At 41.3% G+C, this 14,670-nt stretch overlaps 1 protein-coding gene across 4 annotated transcripts in view; it reads right to left on the bottom strand.

Moving 5' to 3' along the window:
- CYFIP2 (cytoplasmic FMR1 interacting protein 2) overlaps positions 1 to 14,670 on the bottom strand; it is a 130,522-nt gene that overhangs the window by 9,154 nt on the left and 106,698 nt on the right. For all 4 annotated transcript variants that reach the window (XM_004453525.4, XM_004453526.5, XM_058281424.2 and 1 more), the window contains 2 exons: positions 1,862 to 1,934; positions 1,319 to 1,413 (listed from right to left, as the gene is read on the bottom strand). In XM_004453525.4, the coding sequence (XP_004453582.1) occupies positions 1,319 to 1,413; positions 1,862 to 1,934 (168 nt within the window). The remainder of the gene's footprint in view (positions 1 to 1,318; positions 1,414 to 1,861; positions 1,935 to 14,670) is intronic.

The following is a 14,670-nucleotide window of genomic DNA, read 5'->3' as shown; positions in this document are numbered from 1 at the left end:
GACCTCCTGGCTGCCAGTTGCCATTTCAGTAGGGGGTTGGTGGGATGCAGGGCACCCGGCCGGGGTGGCCTCGTCAGCGTGACACAGGAGGGCCGCCTTCTGCCCTCTGTCGTCCTGACTCATTGGCATTGTGATAGTAGCCGAGAGGACACCAGAATGCGGGTCCAAAGGAGGATCTGAATCCTTAATCTTTTAACCGGTCAGCATTGGCTAGCCAAACAAACAACACTGGCTTGTCTAACTATGGGGACCTGTTTTTGTTCTTTCTGAGTTCTCCCCCTAAAGCCCCCCAACATGTGAAACTTGCATAAACGTGATTAGTTTGAGTACTGGAGTCAGCCAGACCTGGATTCAAATCCTGCCTCCTCTACTTATTTTCTGTGGGATCTTGAGCAAGTTACCTAACCTCTCTGAGCCGTCTGCAAAATGATGAGAACAGTGCCTATTATAAAGGGTTGTTGTGAGAATTGAGAGAGAGAATACATTCTCTTCCGTGGGTCCTGTCTTTCCTCACTGTTCACAGTGACTGGTACAGTTTTTTAAAAATTTCAATGATCTAATTAACACAGGAGCTTATTCACTTAAAAATATTAGAATATCAGGAGAAAAATGAAGTCTTCCTCAATCTCTGTTTCCTTCTCTCTTCAGAGGTCACCACCATTATGAACTGAGTATATATCATTGCAGATATTTTTTTAGAAAAATAGTCTTATGGTGTTATTGTGTACTTAAAAAAAAATACAAATGGTAGCATGCCACATGACTTGTAGCACAAATTGCTTTATTCACGCAGTCACATTTTTGAGACCTGTCCACAATGATGCGTCTAGATCTAATTTTTCCTTCTTACTAGTGTATAGTAAGTATTCAGCATTAGGTGACTATATCTCATTTTATTTAGTCAACTGCTTACTGGCGGACATTTGGATTGTTTCCTGTTTTTGCTTTAACACATAATGCTATGGTAAACATCTCAAATTTCTCCAGCAAAGACATCCAGAAGTGAACCCCTGGCTCACAGGGTGTTACGGAGTTTTAATTTTGGGAGACAACTTTGCAGAATTCTTGCTACCTGACAGGGGTGCAATAGATACTTATTTAAATGAATTGACCCTCCTCCCTTTCTTGGCAGGATAAATGATACAGGGTGCAGAAGCCTGAGAAGCAGCCAATCTCCTCCCAGACCTGCCCCTGCCACTAAAGGCTTTGTGGTCCCCTCCCTGGGCCTCGGTTTCCCACCCATAAAATGAGGGGGTTGGGCCAAATGTTCTCCCTCTAAAGTTCCTTTTGGTTCTGAGTCCATGATGGAGGCACGTACCTGAGGGGTCCCCAGCCGCTCTATCAGAGGGACCAGGTGAAGTGGGGCATACTTGGCCTCCAGGCGCTTCATCCGGACCTCAAGGCGCTCCCCCTCTGTGAAAGCAGCAGCAGAGCAGAAAATGAGACTCGAAGCACATGAGTGGGGGGCGCTGGGCCCTGGGGAAGAAAACCTCTCGGAGGCCCTGATAATGAATGTGTATTTCAAAGCTCGGATGGGTCATGCAGACCTGTCCTCCTTGGTTCTGGGAAGTGTGATTGGGACTCACTACAAAGAAAAATTTTCTCCTAATAATCTCTGGCAATGAATCCTCTGCCTTGTGGTTCCCTATCACTCAAAGACTTTAAACCAAGGCTAGATGCAACATATGAGAGATATTTTAGAAGGAACAAGGAGAAAGTCATTTCCAATTCTGTGATTCTGTAAATATACAATAGCTGCCCAAAGCTTTAACCCTCTCCCTTCCTACTTGTAGCTCTGAGTTTACCAGATTTAAGAACTGAGCATGGGCTTCAAAGGAAAGTTGGCTATTCAGTTTCTTACCTTTGATGTAGACTCTAGGCAAGATGTTTTGGAAAGGAGCAGCATGGAGCAAATCACAGACTTCCTCCTGTGACTGTAGAGATTTAGGGAAAAGGGGAGAAAACAAACTTCATTTTAAATCAGGAAGAATTTTCATCCCTAATAACTTGAGCACTGGGGTCAGCTAGACCTGGGTTCAAACCCTGGCTTTTCTGCTTATTAGCTTTGTGATCATGGCAAGTTACTTAACCTCTCTGAACCTATTTACTCATCTGCGAAATAAGGATGAGAACAGTACCTATGTTAAAGGTTTGTTGTGAGAATTAAATGAGAATATACAACCTTTTAGCACAGGCCCAGGCACATAATGAGTACTCAATACATTTTAACTACACTCTTATAAGGAATTTGTTGAGGAATTAGAATGAGAGACAGAGGGCTCTAACAAAGATGATGAGTCTTAGACTCTGTGTGTTTCTGGTTGACTGTGAGGTCTATGTGTGACTGGTTATCACCAACAAGAGAAGAGGGACGAGAACCAAGGACAGATAGGCGGCTTTGATGTTGATTTGTTATGCATAAAAGTAAGCATAAAATCAAACATATGCTACAATGGTTAGAGGAAAAAACTTGATTGGGGCAGGATAATCCTGAAAAATAAGGTCTAATGGGATTCCTCTAGGACCTGCTCATGACCACTGAATTTCAGATGTGGTCTTGGGCAGACTTGGAGAAGACACCCTCCATTGGGTATTGATTTCTTTTCTTTAAATGGTGGGGATTTGGCTCCATTCAAACTCAGATACACTGGGATTCTCAGCATATAAGAAAAACAGGGTTGTAGTGTCCTTGGCTTTTCTATCCCAGGCGTGGTGGATCATGGCCATACTAGGAATGGGAAGACCCAAAAAGGGAAACCCCACAGAATACTTTTCTTACTGCAAATCAGGCCTTCAAAGTAGAATACTAGCGTGAGGACAAGTAGGCTCTTTAGAAGGACCTGCCAGATCTACAGGTTATTTTTTTTCTTGAGTCAGTATGATGGTTTGGGTCTCAAGGAATTGTTCCATTTCATCTAAGTTGCTGAATTTCTGGGTACTATAACCTTTTGATGTCTGTGGGGTCTGTAGTGATGTTCCTCTTTCCATTCCTGATGGTAATAATTTGTCTCTTCTCTTTTTTTTTCTTGGTCAGTCAGACTAGAGGTTTATCAGTTTTACTGATTTTCCCCCCCAAAGAACCAGTTTTTGGTTTCATTGATTTTTCTATATTGCTTTTCTGTTTTCAATGTTATTGTTTCTTCTCTTCATTATTTCATTCAGTTTGCTTGCTTTGGGTTTAATTTGTTCCCCTTACTCTAGTTTCTTAAGGTGGGAGCCTAGGTTACTAATTTGAGACTCTTCTTCTTTTCTAATATAACATTCAGGCCCTTCTTTGATACCTCCACTGATCAGGAGCTCAATACTTCCGGAGGCATCCCAGTCCATTTTGGACAACTCTAATGGTTAGAAAGCTTGATTTTGTAGTAAGGTGGGGCTGCTTCCCAATAGTTTCCACTCAAAGATCCTTCTATCTCTCTTCTTCCCATTCAGGGTTGGGTACCTTAAAAGAGTTTCCTGTATCTCTCTGTGCTTCCCTGCCTTCACTTTGCTTCTCAGCAAATAGAAATACCATGCCATCATACCATGTCATGGCAATGGCTCTGGAAAAGATTACCCAGGACCATTTTGTCAGCAAGTTCAATAAATACCTATCAGTCCTTGTTTTACATGGTGTCTCTAAAGAATTAGGCACTGTTGGCCACTCCTTCCTTTCTCAAACACTATGACAATGTTTCCATCATTTGGTTTATCCTTTTTCACTTCTTTTGCAGGCTTCAATTTTAGCAAACCTTTAAATGCTGGTTTTCTCCAAAGTCCCACTTTGGTTCTTTTCTCCTTACTTTATACTATCTTGGAGGCCTCACATTTTCCCATGATTTGAAATACCATTGATTGCCTGTGATTCCTCAAGTCTGTATTTCTAGCCAGATTTCTCTCCCAAGCTCCAAACATGATACCCAACTTCTTGCTGCATGTCTCCACTTGGATATTTCACAACTCAACATTCCTAAAGTTGACCTTCTCCTCCCTGTTTCATATGGGTTCCATGGCTCACAGAATAGCATCATCATCTCATCTGCCCAAGCCTAAAACTTGGGGCTCACCTTCTGTCTCTTCTTTACCTTCCATGACTTAGTCCTTAAGTCCTGTTGATGCTCAGGTCTCTTGTACCTCTCTGCATTTTCCACTGTGACCACCAAAGCACTATGAATTCCTTAAGGGTGGGGATGGTATCTTGATTCTCTCATCTCCAGTGCCTAGCATACAATAGGTTCTCAGTAACTATTTACTACATGTATATTAGCTACTGTATAAATGTTTCTTGGATGAGTAAGTGAAATTGTTAGTCTGCAGGACAGTCTTCCAAGTATAAGAATACAACTATCATATCCATTCATTCATTCATGTTTACTTAGCACTAGGCACTGCCTGTGGCTTTGCAGATACTGTGTTGAACAAATTAGACTAGATCTTTGCCCTTGGAATTTACATTCTAGTTGACAGAGACAGATAAAAACAAGTTCACAAATCAGAAAATTTCAGATCATGATAAAACACGACAGGGCAATAGGTTAGACAGTGACTGGGGATGGGGAAGGGGCTTCTTTAGAGAGGGTGATTAGGGAAAACCTTTTCGAGGGGGTGACATTTGAATAGAGAGTGGAATGAAGTATTAATGGAATGGGATGAAGAGAGCCATCCATGAGATAGCGGGCAAATGCACTCGAGTGCAAAGGCCTCAGGTGGGAATGAGCTCGGTGTTTGAGAAGGTTCTTGTGGTTGGCACACAGCGATACAGGGTATCAAAGTGCAGCAAAAACCCTAAATGGAGGGAGGTGCCAATCATGTGGGGCTTTGTAGTTCTGGTGAGAAGTTTGGATTTTATTTTAAGTGCAACAAAGACATACTGAAGTGTTCTAAGCAAAGGACTACTACATATACCCCCACTGCCAAGTTTTTTGTCTTCCCCTTTTCCAAAACTTTCAATGGGTTGTCCATTGAATAAACTATAAACTTTCTAATTTGTTAATGTGAGTAAATTGATATTGGGGGTCACCTTAGAGGATGGGGTAAGAAAGTAGTAGGATTCCAGGCCCTCCTACAGAGTCATGCTGCTGCTTTATTCATCTTACATCATAAGCCTCTCCAGATTTTTTACAAGACAGAGTTTTCTGTTGATCCCCTCTATACCGCATTCTCCTGAGTTTGCAAACTGCTTGACCAGAGGATCTTTGAGAGTACAGACCTGCCTTCTGTGTGCTCTCTACTTTGCTGTGCAATGTCACTGAGGGTGTGGAAGGAGAGAAGGATGTGCTTTCCTAATAAAGGAGAGAGCACAGCCCTTCCCTGAAAGACCCCAGGGTATAGATCTACATGACTATTTGCATAATGAGGTAGCTACACACTTTGTGGAAAGTATGTTTTGCATTTATTAGCTACAAATTTTATAGTCCATTGCACTGATAAAAGTCAGAAGGCAGGGTGGGAGGTCTACCCCCCATGTCCAGTTCGGAGCACACAATGGCATGTATAAGGGATCAGCACAAGCTTCCAGTGTAGGAGTCTATGTTGAGGGCTGACCTCCCCTCTTGCCTAATCATTATCTTAAAGAATCAATGCTAGGCATCCACTCTGTCTAGAAACCAGTCAAGCCTGTGCAGGGTGTTTCCCCATCCAGCCCGTGGCTCTTTCTACTTCATCTATAGCAGCATTTTGCTCTTTGAACACACCACATGTGCTCCATCATAGAATCTTTGCCTTCTTTCTGGAATGTTCTCTAACGAATTGCTCCTATCCTCTTGCTTTGCTAAGTAAATTTCCATCCTTCTTTCAGACTTCAATTCAAGCATTATTCCTTCAAGGCAGACATCCCCGATCCTTCCAAGGCCCCCTCTCTGTGTAGAGAAGATTCCTTTGCTGTATGTCCTCATAGAGCCATGTTCTTTTCCATTTCAGAATTTGAACTCAATCTGTATTATACATTCCTACATATGACTATTTGATTGATATCTCTTTCCCACTGGCATTTAAACTCCACAAAGGTAGGGACAATGTCCATTTTTGACCATATTTTATTTCCTGTGTAGAGCATGGTGCTGGGTATTAATATATAGTAAGTGCTTAGTAACTAGGTGGAATGAAACTTGAGTTCTGTGGCATGTAAGAGAACCGGGGCTTTTTACAGAATCACTCCTATTTCAGGTTCTGCTATATAAGCTTAGATTCTTCCTCTTATTACTAAGAGAAGAATTTTCTCTTAAATTTTACTTATTGCTCTGTATAACCTTTGTGAAGTATTTTTAAAAAACACTCCATGTGATGGGATTTTCAAGTGTTTGTTGTTGTTTTTTAAATTTTTTATCCCTCTCTCCATTTTTTTTTCCTACCTGCATATATTTACTAAATTTTCTACACTGAGTACATATTACATTTAAAAATTAATTAAAACCCTCAGAGTAACAAATTCTTCTTGACTTTAAGATAAGGAGTGTTGGGGTCATGATGCAGGAATCAGAGAGAAGGAAATGAAATCCCTAATATACCACTTGCCCCAGCAAGGAACACTAATTGCATGGGCTTACTTAATGTAAATACGTTTACATTAAATACTTAAACAGTGTTTACTTTTTTTGCTTTGTTTTGGACTTTTAGGCTATGTGTAAGGACAAATCAAAGATGCAGAATAAAACACAAATGTTAAAAGCTGTGACAATATATAAAAAAGTGGGGCTGACACGTGGGGGAGGTAGAAGCATCAGAAGTGGAAGTCACTTCATGCTAATGTGCTGGAGGTGCAGTTAATGTTGGGGTTTAAGATATATTTAGGGGATTTGAATCTCTGGACTGACAATGTGATAGCCAGGTCCTGAGCCTCAACAGACTCCAGCACCTACAATCTGATCTATTGGACTTACCACACTCAGCTAAGATGGAGTTGAAGAAGGACAACCACCACACCATGGAGCCTAGAGTGATTACAACTGAAAATGGGAGGATTGCATCCAGCATCCAGGTGGAATCTGACCCTCCTCTTGACATAGAGGTGCAATGGACACAACCAATCCAATGTCCACATAGAAGAGGTGGCATTGGATTGGGAAAAGTGGACATAATGGACAAAGGGTATGGGGAAAGGCAGGAAGAGATGAGAGGTGGAGGCGTCTTCGGGACATGGAGCTGCCCTGGATGGTGCTTCAGAGGTAATCACCGGACATTGTAAATCCTCACAGGGCCCACTGGATGGAATAGAGGAGAGTATGGGCCATGATGTGAACCAATGTATATGAGGTGCAGAGGTGCCCAAAGATGTACTTACCAAATCCAATGGATGTGTCATGATGATGGGAACGAGTGTTGTTGGGGGGGGGGGGGGGGAGAGGGGGGGTGGGGGGGGTTGAATGGGACCTCACATATATATTTTTAATGTAACATTATTACAAAGTCAATAAAAAAAAAAAATTAAAAAAAAAAAAAAAAAGAAGTGGAAGTCACAAGTGTTAATTTCCTCACTGATGGAAAAAAGTCAAGATACTACCTGATATTGCCAAAAGATGACAACAACAGAAGTAATAAGTAATATAATCAAATATTGAGAGGAAGGTAGAATAATACAAGTGAGTTAAAATCTCATCTTTCCAACTAGGGAGTCAATAAATATCATCTAAAGTTGGTAATTAAGAAATAGAGGTTAGCCTCATTTTTTTAAGGGTCATGGAGATAACAACTAGGAGAACAAGAGACAGAAATGATTAAAGCAGGTTGCCTCAAAGATTGGGACTGCAGGTGGTGAGTGGTGCAACATCTGTGTTATTTGATTTGTTATCATGTACAATTTAGAATAATTTAAAAGGAACAAAATGAAGAGGTTGGATTAAATGGTCTCCAAGGGTCTTTCCCTAGAACTGAGAGTCTATATTAATATCACTTAGTTCTTATGAGAAGGGGAGACAATTAACATTTGCTGAGTACTAACTATGTGCCAGGTGCTTAATACCCATTGTCTGCTTTCAGCTTAAGGACACCTCTGTGAGGTAGGTTTTATAATCCCATCTGACAGAGGAGGACATGAGGCCCTCAGGCTCTTCTCAGTCAAGGCATCTTGGTTGAACTCTGCCCTTTCTTTCCCCTTTGCCTCTAGTTGCTTTTTGGTCTTATTTTGCTTAATGACCTCTGGACTTAAGGATACCATTTCTCTAATTGTATGGTACCCCATATTCTTTTTGGACACAGGCAGAGTATAAGTAAATACAGTCAACCTTCTTATTAAGCGATAAGTGGTGATAAGATGGAGCTGTGACCTCCAGGCTTCTCTTGCTGAGCTAGGACCAGCTCCACCTGCAAGTGGCCATTGGGCCTTCAGGATAATCATCTTTTCTAACAACAGCCTTACACTGCTCTTTCAGTCTGCTCAATTTGCTGAGCTTTATAGCCTTGGGTAGGACAAGGATCTCCCTTCAGAGGATGCCCCTGTGCTTCTAGCAAGTCTTATATTGGGAATGCTGATTTAAAAATGCCAAGTGGCCAATTAGAACCTGCTGGGTGGTAAATGGCCTTCAACATCTGAGCTTCCCTGACTATTCATTAGGACCCCTGGGCCCTGCTCCCCAGAGTGCATCTCCTTTGGAGCCAATGGTCTGCACCCCCAAAGTGCTGGGTGTTGGGAGGGAGGGGCTGAGCCTGCAATGCAACCAGCGCCACAGCAAAGACCCTAGGGGACTAACTATGCTTATTACTATTCACTGGAATGTGAAATCCCAAATTCATGAACTGGGGAAAAAATGAAATTAAGTCTGAGTTTAACTGGAGCAAAGACCTCAGTCCTCCTTCCATCAGGTTGCCTTGACACAGAAATAGCTGAGTGGTTAGTAATGTCCAATTAGTGTCCGATGCCTTGCTGGACTGGACTGTGAATCTGGCCAGCAAAGAGTAGGCATTTCAGGAGGCAAGTTCCCTCCCTGTACAAAAGCAGGATGAATTACCCCAGTGCCCAGACTGCCAAGGCAATTGGGCAGTTCCCAGGGGTCTCAGGTCACTGTTGCTTTCATTGGGAGGTACTGATGCCATCTTGTCAGAGTCATGTTTATTGGGGGGTAGGGAGGGGAATTGAACTTTGGCAGAGATGACAAAAAGTATCATCCAGGGGCAGGCACCACTACCTAGTTGGTGCCAAACATGTCACAGACTTCAAAGATTGATTATTTATTATGATCATTTTCTAGCAGATTCATTATATTCTTTAAAAGTCAGTATATTTCAAAACACAAAAATAAGTTGTGTTTCTACATACTAGCAATGAAAATTCAGAAAATAATTCCATTTACAATAGCATCAAAAAGAATAAAAAATCTAGGAACAAATGTAATCGAAGATACAAAAGACTTGTACACTGAAAACTGTAAAACGTTGCTGAAATAAATGAAAGAAGGTCCAAATAAATGGAAAGACAGCCAGTGTTCACCGACTGAAATACTTAATATTGTTAAGATGTCAATACTACCCAAAATGATCTACAGATTCAACACATTCCCAAGCAAAATTCCGGAGTCTTTTTTTTTTACAGAAATAGGAAAGACAATCATCAAATACATATGGAATTGCAAGGAGTCCCAAATAGCCAAAACAATCTTGAAAAAGAACAACATTGGAGGGTTCGCACTTCTCGATTTCAAAATTTACTACAAAATTACAGTAATCAAAACAGTGTAGTACTGGCATAAGGATAGACCTATGGCCAATGGTATAGAATTGAGAGTATAGAAATAAATTCACACATTTATGGACAAATGATTTTTGATAAGGATGCTAAGCCTACTCTGTGGGAAAATAGGTCTCTTCAACTCATGGTGCTGGGAAAAATGGATATCCACATGCCAAAGAATGATATTGGATCTCTACCTCACACCATATACAAAAATGAACTCACAATGGTTGAAACTCATGCATTGCTAGTGAGAATGTAAAATGGTACAGCCACTGTGGAAAACAATTTGGCAGTTCCTCGGAAAGTTAAACATAGAATTACCATATGAAGCCTGGTAATTCCACTTCCAGGTATAGACCCCAAAGAAATGAAAACAGGGGCTCAAACAGAACTTTGTAAACCAATGTTCATAGCAGCATTATTCTCAATAGCCAAAAGGTGGAAACAAAACAAGTGTCCATCAATACATGAAAAAATAAAATGGGATGTAAATATACAATGGAATATTTTTCAGCCATACAAAGGAATGAAGTTCTGATACATGCTACAGAACAGATGGCCCTTAAAAACATTATGCTAAGTGAAATAAGCCAGGCACAAAAGGACAAATACAGTATGTTTCTACTTATGTAAAATATCTAGACTAGGCAAATCAGAGAGACAGAAAGTAGACTAGAAGTTACCAGGGGCTGGGGAAGGAGGCAATGGGGAGTTATTGCTTAATAGGTACAGAGTTTCTGTTTGAAGTCATGAAAAAAGTGTGGTAATGGTGCACAAAACTGTGAATATGAGTAATACCACCACCATATGTTATGTTACCATTATTAAACAAAAAGGTTCACATTAACTCCTCATTGTCTGAAGGGAAAACTTCCAGTTTTTCGCCATGCATTTGAAGGGATTATACCTCTCCAGCCTCATTTATCTCCATCCTCGCACTTACTCTGAAAACTAGGTCAATGTAGCCCACTTTTTTTTTTCTTGGTGCCAACATGCTTGAGGAACACGCATTTCGTTTTTATAGCGTTGGCTCACCAATGGTGATGTACAGATAGGCATAGGGAAGGATTAGATCATGATTTCCAGAGAGGTGCATCTTCTCTTCCCATCTTGCAGCTCTCTTCTTTCCCCTTCCTCCTGCCCTTCTCCTTTTCTCAAACTTTCTCAATTTCTGCAGCCTAGAATGGCCCTCCCTCTAGTTCTCACCATCCAACATGACTCACTTCAAATGCATATTGAATGATTAAATAGAAAATCTAAAAAAAAGTATAAATATGGTTAAGTGGAAAATTTCATTATATAAATGTTACCAATAAAACAATTTTGAATCAATATATTCTGATAATATTTCAATAGGCAGAAGTGAAATGTCTTGAGGAAGGGTGCTTTTTCATGATTTACCTGTGGTCGTGGTGACTTTATTGACTTTGACTGAGAGGCAGGGGCTGCTTTTGGAGAGGATTCTGACACCAACCCCATGGTTGATAATTACTGTGTGCCTTGGGGAAGAGGCAGGGGAAAGGCCCTCAGGCTATTACATTTGCTACCCTTGGTTTCTAAGAACCATCATTGACAATACCCTAGATGTATTATTTTACTTGACAGGTCATTTCCTCCCGCATCCTTCCCTAAGTGTTCATCCTACTCTGCCAAACTGTTTCATTAATGAATACCCACCAAAATATTAGCTCTCACAGACTTCCCTTTCTCCACCCCTTCTCAGTGGCCTTTGCATTTGAGTGGGGCCTATAAGAGCAGAGGATGGTTCAAGACAACAGAAGGCATCTCTAACAGGAGAGATGCAGACCCTGGGATGGAAACTAGAGTGGGTGCCCCTTGAATAATTCCAAGGAGGTAGATGTCAATAAGTGTTAGGGGCAAAGCTGAGGATAGTAAGATTCAGCCTTATCCCTGTCACAGACTGCAGTGCACCTGCGCTTCCCTATCCGAAATGGACTGTGCCCCCAGGGAGAGAGTGGCCATCGGAGATGAGGTTGGACAAACAGGCAGAACAGAATGCTTGGGGCCTTGTGGTCAAGGACAGGAGCTTGGATTTTAAGTACAATGAAAAGCCACTGGTGTCTTTAAGCAGGAGAGTAACATAATCTGATTTATAATTTTATGAAGAATCTTTTGCTGCTACAGGGAGACATCCCCTCTGCATTGGGTCCCCGAATGCTTCACCTACTAGAAAATTCCATCCTTACCATGCCCCTTCCTCGATACAGCAATGGGAAGCGAGGCTTAAGACATTTCTCAACTCTGCACAGGGAGAAGGCTTTATTGCTATTTTTTTTAGAAGTCCTTGCGGCAGCCGGTAGGCCTCCCCAGGAGGCCCCGGAGGCCCCAGTACTTTTCCGGCCCTTCTCTTGGGGCCACATACGATTCCCACGTGCCCTCTTTCTAATTGGGCTGGCCAGCTCCCCCAGCTTCTTTTGCCTTTCCATAGTCCAAAGCTGTATTTCAGGATGGTAAATCAAATAGATGGGAAGCATTAGTGTCAAGGCTGAGTTCTATGCTAGCGGATGCCTCGATAAATTGTAAAAACGAGGTCAGAAGTAACTCCGGGGCATATATTACCAGGAATAAATCTCACCAACTAGTAGAAGTGGCTGGAAAAACCAAAAACCTCCTCACTGTTTTTTTCTTCCTTTATATTGGGACCTGGTCCACTTAGTGACCCTCTTTCTTCTTGAGTTTCAACGTCCCATGATGAGGTTTCCTTTCCCCTGCCCCTTCAAACATACAGGACATTTGAAACATACAGGACTTTTGAAAGAACAATGAATCTCCTTATAACCTCCATGTAGATTCACACGGAACACTTTGCCATATTTGCTTTAATTCTCGATATGCTTTCCTGCATCATTTGCAAGTTGCAGACACTATGTCACTTCAGCATGCAGCTCCTAAAACTAGATAACCTCAATTTCATGGTCACCTAAATTAAAAAAATTTCATAATATCATATGCTATATAGTCAATACTCAAGTCTCCTCAGTTGTTCCTAATACATATCTTTCATAACTTTTAAATTTTTTTTTTTAAGGAGGTACTGGGGCTTGAACCCAGGACCTCATACATGGGAAGCAGGTGCTCAGCCACTGCGTTACACCCACTCCCAGCTTTTTAATTTTTGAAGCAGGATCCAACCATGATGAATTTTCTAAAGTGTGAATGGTAAGCAATTGCTCTACAAAAAGATACTTCAATGATGCCCTCATTTGGGAACTGCCATGCACTCCTGCTTTTGCAGAGGCTTCTCCCCGGGAGGAGTTAATGGGTGAAAATTGCTATTCAGTAACCTGTGCAGGTAGCAAGTGTCACATTAACGATTATTATTTCTATTACTTCCAACAACTGCTGACATGTTATGATTGTGAGAGGAGTAATCATTTAGATGATTAATAGGAACCAAGGCCTACTGTTAAATTGCGCTTTGTTAAGAGTGTCAAAGTGAAGAGGTTTTTTGAGTCAGGATGCAGAAATACTGTAAGGAACCTACATCGAAATTCTTCAAGCAATAAGTAAATTTTTTTGCATTGCTTTCGGTCTTAAATTTCTTTTTACATTATGCTTAATTTAAAATCAATGGACTATGAGGGATTTCCATCAAATACCAAAAAATCTTGAGTGTTCCCAAAGTCTATGGGAACTTGATTTGTCTTGGAATCAGTAAAGACTGTGTGTGTGTGTATGTGTGTGTATCAACAGCTTCAATGTGACCCTAAGAATGTCAGGTTTATGTAGAACACCATTAGACTCAACCTTTAGGGTCTGTTTCTGGGGAAAAAATTATATTTTCAGCTGATTTTGAAAAAGGAACCATCAAACCAATCTCTAAACAAAATAAACAATATATCCTTTAATAACTACTGTAGTTCTGATTTTTGAGGCAGCAAAATGGCAAATAATACTAATATTAATATATTATGTTTTTGTCTTTGTCAAGTAAGGATGGAAAACCAAGCTGGAAAACTGGAGGTCGAGGCACCCCAATCTGGTTTTCTGGAGGGAGGGGCACAGGGGAATGGGCCTCTCTGGCACTTAGCTCCTTTCTAGAAACCAGAGAGCCCAGGGTTCCGAAGATTCCCTTATATGGATGTACATAATTGGCTAGTATAAGTGCTTCCTCATTCTGATGTTAAGCCCCAAGGATACGAGGCCTGTGGAGCAAGAAATTAGACTTCCCACATCCACCAAAACCCTGCTTTGCACAGAAAGTACTAGCTGCAGCTTCTGGCCTCTCATTTGTAACTCCAGGTGCCCTGGAAAGCTCTGCTGTGATATGCTGCATCTGCTCCTGCTCTGTGGCCTCTTACTTCCAACAGCACTCTGTAGCCCTGGCTGAACAGACTTCTAACTCTGTCTTACCTGGCTATGTGGGGTATGTGGCTGTGTGAGATCTTTCCCCACCCATCTGTGCCTTGCCTGGAATGATGCTGTATAATACTACACCAGCCCCATTCCCCTGCAACTGTCAAGGTGATCAGAGTTAGAAATTATTATTCCGGATCAAATCAATCTCATCAGACTTGTGTCTGGTCAACTGGGAGAGATGGATAGCCAGGAAACTGTGGCCAGCAAAGTGGCTTTCCCCTCCCCACTAAGTGCATGTCAGCGTCTTCCAAGGTTGACATTTCACCAAGTGTGGGAATTGGGGAGGTACCTTTGGATGGTACAAGGAAATGGCATTTAATCATAGGGGTCATGCAGTGAGAAAGCTATTTCCTTCTCAATTTCCTATCAATCTTTCTGGCAACCTTAATGAGACAGTTTCCTTTTGGAACCAGCATGTCTTTAATACCTTGCTCATAGCTGCTAATCCATTCTTAGCAAAAATGGGGAATAGGCCTCAAGTTCAGAGCCCTGGGCACGGAACTGCATTACTAGCTAGAATTACATTACTTTTATTGTTATTGACTTTATTATTCCGGTTACTTTCTAATGATGGCAAGACACGATGATTTTTTTTTTTTAGGAAGTGAAATAAAGTTTCCTTTTAAAAGTAAGTTTAAGGGAAATTA

Source organism: Dasypus novemcinctus, chromosome 2 (genome assembly GCF_030445035.2).
Source record: "Dasypus novemcinctus isolate mDasNov1 chromosome 2, mDasNov1.1.hap2, whole genome shotgun sequence".
NCBI classification, from domain to species: Eukaryota; Metazoa; Chordata; class Mammalia; order Cingulata; family Dasypodidae; genus Dasypus; species Dasypus novemcinctus.
The sequence above is the reverse complement of the archived record's forward strand: the minus strand, read 5'-3'. Positions and strand labels throughout refer to the sequence as shown.